Source organism: Erythrolamprus reginae, chromosome 11, assembly GCF_031021105.1.
Source record: "Erythrolamprus reginae isolate rEryReg1 chromosome 11, rEryReg1.hap1, whole genome shotgun sequence".
NCBI classification, from domain to species: domain Eukaryota; kingdom Metazoa; phylum Chordata; class Lepidosauria; order Squamata; family Dipsadidae; genus Erythrolamprus; species Erythrolamprus reginae.
This window is the reverse complement of record NC_091960.1, coordinates 7,453,071-7,462,116: the sequence shown is the minus strand read 5'-3', so window position 1 is coordinate 7,462,116 and position 9,046 is coordinate 7,453,071. Positions and strand designations below refer to the sequence as shown.

Sequence of the window (9,046 nt, the reverse complement as noted above, 5' to 3'; positions counted from 1 at the left end):
CAAGGTAAGTTAGAACCAGGGGTGGGCTACTGCCTGGATGTGGGGGAATGCAGTGGGGTAGGGAAAATGGAGCTCCACCCCAGAGCACCCAATTTGCACGGAAAGATGTTGAAAGAAATTTATCTATCTATCTATCTATCTATCTATCTATCTATCTATCTATCTATCTATCTATCTATCTATCATCTATCTATCTATCTATCTATCTATCTATCATCTATCTATCTATCTATCTATCTATCTATCTATCATCTATCTATCTATCTATCTATCTATCCTATCTATCTATCTATCTATCATCTATCTATCTATCTATCTATCTATCTATCTATCTATCTATCTATCTATCTATCTATCTATCTATCTATCTATCCTATCCTATCCTATCCTATCCTATCCTATCCTATCCTATCCTATCCTATCCTATCCTATCCTATCCTATCCTATCCTATCTATCTATCTATCTATCTATCTATCTATCTATCTATCTATCTATCTATCTATCTATCTATTAGATTTGTATGCCGTCCCTCTCCGAGGACTCGGAGTGGCTCACAACAAAAACAATACAAATCCAATACTACAACAATTTAAAACCCTTAATATAAAAACAATCACACATCTCATACAGACCATGCATAAAGTGAAAGCAGCCCAGGGGAATCAATTTCCCCATGCCTGACGACAGAGGTGAGTTTTGAGGAGTTTGCGAAAGGCAAGGAGGGTGGGGGGCAGTCCTAATCTCTGGGGGGAGTTGATTCCAGAGGGTTGGGGCCGCCACAGAGAAGGCTCTTCCCCTGGGTCTCACCAGACAACATTGTTTCATCAACGGGACCCGGAGAAGGCCAACTCTGTGGGACCTAACCGGTTGCTGGGATTCGTGCAGCATAAGCCACGCCCACAATGTGGTAGTAAAAATTTTGGCAGCCCTTCACTGCTTAGAACCCACCCCTGCTGTATAAGGTTTGCCAGTTTATCTATCTGCCTGCCTGCCTGCCTGCCTGCCTGCCTGCCTGCCTGCCTGCCTGCCTGCCTGCCTGCCTACCTACCTACCTACCTACCTATCTATCTATCTATCTATTTAATGGATTTATATGCCGCCCCTCTCCGCAGACTTGGGGTGGCATATAAATCCAATAAATGGATCTGCACAGTGGCAGATAGGACAGCAGGTGTTTTTACCACTGATACCCAGTAATGGGCAGCCAAAGTGTTTACTGCCACACTGTGGGTGTGGCTTAATGGACATGTGACTGGGTAGGAGTGGCTTGTCAGCCATGTGACCAGGTGGGAGTGGCTTGAACAATCATCATCGTTCAAGTGAACTGTTAAGTCCTCGACTTACAACCTTACCAGTGTCGCTCTCTGGGGCGACAATTTGCTTCGTGTTCCCCCCGCTCTCCTTCCTGGGTCGCCCCCCCCGCCTCAGGCTGGGTAGCTAGGCGAACGGGTGCTGCCAGAAGCACAAATGCTGCCAGTGCCGCTTCCACCCACGCCTTCTGCTTGCACCTCAGGTGGGAGGTGGAGCCGGGCAGAAGAGAGGGAAGCTCGTCCAAGGCCAGGAAGGAGGAAAGAGGAAAAAAGCAAGGAGCGCAGACACAGTAGCAGCAGCAGGGAAATAAAGGAGAGCCAAGCCTAAAACACGATTTGAGTATTGCCCACAAGATCATATGCTGCAACGTCCTACCGGTCAATGACTACTTCAGCTTCAACCGCAACAACCCAAGAGCATGCAACAGATTCAAACTCAATACGCACCGCTCCAAACTTGACTGTAAAAAATATGATTTCAACAATCGAGTTATCGAAGCGTGGAACTCATTACCGGACTCAATTGTGTCAACCCCAAACCCCAAACATTTCTCCCTTAGACTCTCCATGATTGACCTCTCCAGGTTCCTAAGAGGCCAGTAAGTGGCGTACATAAGTGCATTGGTGTGTCTTTCGTCCCCTGTCCAATTGTCTTTCCTTTCTCTCACTTATCATATATATTTTCTTTCTTTCATATATTCTTTCATATAGCCCTTCCCCCTAGGTCATTACAAGTTATGCATGGTATGTTTGTGTGTATGTTTGGGGTTTTTCTAGTTGTTTTTTTATTATTGGATTGTACATGTTGTTTTTATTATTGTTGTTAGCCGCCCTGAGTCTACAGAGAGGGGCGGCATACAAATCCAATAAATTATTATTAATTAATTATTATTCTCTCCTCTAATTTAACTTTTACCCTTATATATATCACTACATGTCTATTTTTCTTCCTATGTATTTGTGTATTGGACAAATGAATGAATGAATGAATGAATGAATAAAATAAAATAAAATAAAATAAAATATAAAATAAAATAAAATAAAATAAAATAAAATAAAATAAAATAAAATAAAATAATATAATAAAATAATAAAATAAAATAAAATAAAATAAAATGAAATATAAAATAAAATAAAATAAGCCGAGACCAGTAATGCAGGAAGTGATAGCCGTTAATCAGGTATATAAGGGCACCTATAAAATACCTGTAAAGCGGGGGATTTTTTAACTACTGATACCAGTGGACTTTGATTAGGCACCTGATAGGAATTGGCAGGAATATTTTATTATTTCCAAGAAATAGAAGCTATGCCACATAAGAGTATAGAAACTGTGCATGCTGCACCGGATATAAAAACCATTTGGTCCTTTGTTTCTGAGGAGTCCAGATTCTTTTTCAAGAGATCCGTCCCAGCCCGCATGGAGATCCATGACAGCTGCTCTGTTTAGAAAAGCAAGTAAGCATTTGTATGTACTTTCCCCCTCCCTCGGTTTAGCTATTGTAGAGTCTGTAGTCCTTGCTTTTAGATTCCCTTCTCTCTTGATTTTTCTACAAAGTAGCGTGCAATGCCATTTTCTATAGCCTTGAAGAATGCCTGCATTTTGTCTTGGAAGCTGCGAATGGCTGAAAGCTCTTCAGCGTTTAGGGAATGGATGCACTCTTTGCCCCTCGTTTTTGGACCCTCCGGGGTTTTTTTTCCCCCCCAAATATTTTTATTAATTTTCTTTAAAATGACACACAGACTTACAAACATTTAACATACAGTGTAGGGATGTATCATCCCTGCTTTTCTCAAAAGTATAAATGCAGATACAGAAAAAGGAATACATGATTAAATACATAATTCAATGCTACTAATACAAAAAATATCTAATAGAAAGAAATTGATATCATAAGGAAATTCTAACTAGTTTCAAGTCAAACAGTCTTAAAAATTCTATTCTATATATATAAACTAAATCTAATATAAATCTCAATGAAAAAAAAGGAGTAATTTGAACCAAAATATCTATACTTATTATTAATCTTCTGTCTTTATTTTTTTTCCCTTATCTATCCATTCATAAACATTGTTCCATGTTTCATAAAATTTGGTTTCTTCTTGATCATTCAAGCGTCTTGTCATCATGTCCATTTCCGCGCAGTCTTATATTTTTGCAATAACTCCCTCTTCTTTGGGGATATCTTCCCCTTTCCAATTTTGCGCGTAGATAATCCTTGCCGCTGTAAAAATATGTATAATTAAATACAAAATTTCTTTTTTGTAATTTTGGTTAGTAATTCCTAATAAACAAAACTCCGGGGTAAAATCTATTTTCTGCTTTGTAATCTCTTTTGTCATTTTCTCTATCATTTTCCGTTTTTTATGGGGGGCTTTGGGGAATCAGCTGGGGATGCAGCAGACTCCCCCTCCCGCATTTAATGATGCTTTCTTTGCATTTAAAGTGGATCTTTTTTGTTTGCGTTCGGTGTTAATACGAACTGGATTGGGTTATGCTTGGGCCAGGAGAGTGATTTTATCGTTAAGTAGGATGCTTGGCTGCATAGCTAGAGGTATAACAAGCAGGAAGAGGGAGATTATGATCCCGCTATATAGAATGCTGGTGAGACCACATTTGGAATACTGTGTTCAGTTCTGGAGACCTCACCTACAAAAAGATATTGACAAAATTGAACGGGTCCAAAGACGGGCTACAAGAATGGTGGAAGGTCTTAAGCATAAAATGTATCAGGAAAGACTTCATGAACTCAATCTGTATAGTCTGGAGGACAGAAGGAAAAGGGGGGACATGATCGAAACATTTAAATATGTTAAAGGGTTAAATAAGGTCCAGGAGGGAAGTGTTTTTAATAGGAAAGTGAACACAAGAACAAGGGGACACGATCTGAAGTTAGTTGGGGGAAAGATCAAAAGCAACATGAGAAAATATTATTTTACTGAAAGAGTAGTAGATCCTTGGAACAAACTTCCAGCAGATGTGGTAGATAAATCCACAGGAACTGAATTTAAACATGCCTGGGATAAACATATATCCATCCTAAGATAAAATACAGGAAATAGTATAAGGGCAGACTAGATGGACGATGAGGTCTTTTTCTGCCGTCAGACTTCTATGTTTCTATGTTTCTATTAAGAGAACAGAAAATGCAGCAAAGGAAGGAAGATGAGTCAAGGATTCCAAGGGTTTTGTTCTTTCAAGACCCCTAATTGTGAGGTCGGTTCCAGTGTAATTAAATCCAGCTCCTTTTCTGCTGATCACCCTCTTCTTCCCTTCCACTTTTCATAAGAACATAAACATTGTTCAAGAACATTGAATCATGAGTCTTCGGAGAGGGGCGGCATACAAATCTAATAAACTATAACTAAGCTATAACTATCAGCCAAAGCCCATCAAGTCCAGCATTCTGTGTCACACAGTGGCCCACCAATTGTCCATGGGGATCTTGAGCAGAAAGAGAAGGCAAGACCCTCCTTTCCCTTGACCCCCAACAAATGGGACCCAAGGGAACCCTGCCTGTCTCAACCAACATAGAGGCAACACTTGGACATCCGTTTCAATAACCACCGATACACTTGTCATCCATGAATCTGTCTAATCCTGCCTTGAAGCTATCAAGGCTGACAGCAGTCACGACCTCTTCTGGAAGTGAATTCCATAAACCAAGGACCCTCTGGGTGAAGAAATATTTCCCTTGATTTATCCTCACTTTCTCACCTATGAGCTTTAGGGAGTGGCCCCTCATCCTAGTATTGTGTGATAGAGAAAATAATTTCTCTCTATCCACCTTTTCTATCCCGTGCATGATTTTATACACTTCGATCAATTTGATCAAATTTTCCCACCACCAGAGGCTTTTGCAGGGAGCAGGGCCATCATATAATGTGTGTGAAAAATAGAATCATTTGACTCTGGATATTTGAGTCTGGGTGAAAACACTTTGTTGATCTGTTGTAAATGTAAATTAACTGACTCGCTTGAGGAAAAATTTAAGGATCTGGAAGACAAAACAAAGACTTTGCATGTAGCTCTAGCCACTCTGAAAATCAAAGATCCACATGAAAAACTAAAGGAAAAAGACTGCAAACAAACCGAACACAATAAGGAACTAGGACTAACAAGGAAAATAAACTTTTAGAGGTAGACCAAAGGCACCATCTCACTACTGGGAGGGAGAAAGATGGAGGACAGGAGCACTGGCTTTAAAGAGCTTCTCCAAAAGTAAAAAGGATTCCTTTCTTTTTAATTCATTTATATTTATATTTAAATTTATTTTTAAATTTTTAATTCTATTTTTACAGTTTTAACATTTTAACAAATATTTTATACATTTAACCCATTTTTAAAGTTCTGAAGTCTATGTGGAGTGTGCTCACAGCAGTTCCTCTTGGTTTTATTATAAATTAAATTTTAAAAAGACCGAGAAGCAACACAGAGAAAAGGAGAATTGAGCACCGGTGGTTCTTGCGACTAACCAACATGGGAAGAAGCAAGAAGAGACCATGTCACTTTTGAAAAAGGGAAAAAAAAATCAAACCCATCATCCAGCTCCTCTGGAATCAAACAAACAAATACATAATTTCTGCTTGATAGAAACAAACAAACAAACAAGTAAGTAAGTAAGTAAGTAAGTAAGTAAGTAAGTAAGTAAGTAAGTAAGTAAGTAAGTAAGTAAGTAAGTAAGTAAGTAACTAACTAACTAACTAACTAACTAACTCAATTTATACTTGTTTAGACTCAGTCCTGATTGGATAAAGGGCAGTGTCTTCCCCTCCTTGGAGGCTAGGTCCACCCACTAAGGAGAACATTAGAAAGAAACGTAAACTGATTTAAAAAAATAATATTGGGTGCAAAAGGGAGGGAGGGATTGAAATCACCATCAGGCTTCCAAGATTTGGTAACTAAAGGTGTTTAGACATGAAGGACTAGCAGAGAGGTATGAAATTCCTCACTTTCATTTTCCTTCCACAATCACCCTTCCTCTCCAGTAAACTGATTTTATGCCAGCAAATAATTTTAATTCCCTAGTGACCACATACATAGGTTTGCTTCAAGGCCTTCTACTCCTATCTTTCAGGAGTCCTAATGTTGCTCTTAGTTCCATTATAATTGAATTTATCCTTTTGTTGCTGGACGTCCTTATCATCTCTTCCATTTTTCCCAGCATCAAAGCCATCAGCAAAAAGCTGCTTGTTCAGATCCTGTGTCTACAGTAGGATAATGTGAAGCTGGAACTTTGCATCTGATTGAGAATTCTGGGTTGATTCTTTTTATGATCCATTGGTTTGTTTTCTTGGTTGTCCGCAGTATTTTCACGGGACTTCCTGATCTGCAAATTCCAAGTGTCTGAAGTAGTTGTGAAACATCCCCTTGTCTCTTTTCCTTTCCAGATAATCTGAACAAGAAGAAAGAGCAACCATGGGCAATCTAATTCTAAAGGATTATGTAAGGAAAGAATTTGAAGACTTAAAGAGCGAATTGAATGAAGGCAATGTCCCCCAAGTGGCAGCAGAATACCAAAAACAGTTAAATGAAATGCAAAATCTGCCCCTTAATATTGCAGTTACTGGAGATGCCGGTGTAGGGAAATCTTCCTTTATCAATGCCTTCCGAAAAATAAGGGATGATGATGAAGAGGCAGCCGAGGTCGGGCCAGGAAAAGAAACCTTAGAGATAAAGGCCTATCCTCACCCTGATTTCCCCAATATAAAACTATGGGACCTTCCAGGGATTGGAACTTACAAGATCACGGCCACAAAGTATCTGAAGGAAGTCCAATTTGAAACATATGATGTCTTTATTATGATTATTTCTGACCGTTTTACGGAAAATGCTGCTAAGCTGGCCAAGGAAATACAAAGGATGAAGAAGAAGTTTTACTATGTGTGTAGCAAAATAGATGTCACTATCAGCAATGAAAAGACAAAAAAGAATTTCAAAATGAAAGACACCTTGGCGTCCATGAGGCAATACTGCGAACATAGTTTGGAAGAGGCAGCTGGGGTTTCCTCAAGTGTGTATCTGATATCCAGCCATGAGGTATACATGTATGACTTCCCTCTTCTGCAAAAGAAAATAGCCCTGGAACTCCCTGACCACAAGAAAGATGTTTTAATACTATCTGTGCATATTTTCTCCGAAGAGGAATTGTTGATGAAAAAACAGCTAATTAAATCCTATATAAAGAAGATAGCACTGATATCTTGTGCTTGTGGAGCGGTGCCTGTCCCAGGTCTCTCTATGGTTTGTGATGTTGTCATTTTGATAGATACTCTGAGATGTTATTGCAGGGTGTTTGGCTTAGATGACCGATCCCTTCATTTTCTGGCACTTCAGACAGGAAAAGAATTTGAAGAGCTAAGTTCGGCTATCGAGAAAACCCCGTTAGCCAGCGCAATCGATGAAAAATTGGTATTTTCTCTCATGATGAAGTCATCTCTCTTGATAGCTCTATCACTTGTGGAGCTGGCTCTTGGTTTCATACCTGTTCTTGGGTCTCTGTTTGGTGGGGCGAGTTCGTATGTCACCACATATTATTTTCTGAACAGCTTTCTTGATGATGCTGTGGAAGACGCCCGAAATGTTCGAGAAAAACTTCTTCAGCAACCAGGATCCAGGGAAAGTTTAAAGAAACCTCCTAAAATCTCCTTTGAAGGAAACACTCAAGCATTTCATCCATATTTGTAACAATTGTCAATAACAAAACAATAGAGAATTTAATGAGAATTTGAAGTGGCATATTTCATGTTTTTGAGATGTGTCTTTAATGTTATAATCATAAACTTCCAGCAGATGTGGTAGATAAATCCACAGTCACTGAATTTAAATATGCCTGGGATAAACATATATCCATCCTAAGATAAAAATACAGGAAATAGTATAAGGGCAGACTAGATGGACCATGAGGTCTTTTTCTGCCGTCAGTCTTCTATGTTTCTATGTTTCTAAAATATTATTTGACTGAAAGAGTAGTAGATGCTTGGAACAAACTTCCCAGCAGACGTGGTTGATAAATCCACAGTCACTGAATTTAAACATGCCTGGGATAAACATATATCCATCCTAAGATAAAAATACAGGAAATAGTATAAGGGCAGACTAGATGGATCATGAGGTCTTTTTCTGCCGTCAGTCTTCTACGTTTCTATCATTAATTCCATAACTTCAGTTATTATCTGTCTATGCACAAACTGCTTTTGGAAATATATCTCTTCTTTAAATAAAAAATAATTTTAAATAAATTTCAGAATGCGGGTTTTGGTTAGTGAAATTGAAGGTGGGACGCGAGAGAAGCTGCTAAAAGCCACTGGATTAAATTACAATTTATCCACTGTAACATATGTCAATTCATTTAAAAACCGAAGAACAAATACTTTGTGAAATTGTTTGAATGTCCCTTGGCTGAGAGCAATAGCATATATATTTATATATCATTTCACAGTCCTTTGCAGAGAGTAAGCACATTGCCCCCCAAAATTTGAGTCCTCATTTTACCCACCTTGGAAGGATGGAAGGCTGAGTCAACAAGAGGGAGATTGTGATCCCGCTGTATAGAGCGCTGGTGAGACCAAATTTGGAATACTGTGTTCAGTTCTGGAGACCTCGCCTACAAAAAGATATTGACAAAATTGAACGGGTCCAAAGACGGGCTACAAGAATGGTGGAAGGTCTTAAGCATAAAACGTATCAGGAAAGACTTCATGAACTCAATCTGTATAGTCTGGAGGACAGAAG

The 9,046-nt window shown here is 38.9% G+C and overlaps 1 protein-coding gene across 1 annotated transcript; it reads left to right on the top strand.

Moving 5' to 3' along the window:
- The first annotated feature begins 6,730 nt into the window (after positions 1-6,730).
- LOC139174105 (interferon-inducible GTPase 5-like) lies at positions 6,731-7,953 on the top strand. The gene is given in 2 exon segments (XM_070764186.1): positions 6,731-7,916; positions 7,919-7,953. Coding segments are annotated over 2 exon segments (1,221 nt in total).
- Positions 7,954-9,046: the final 1,093 nt, after the last annotated feature.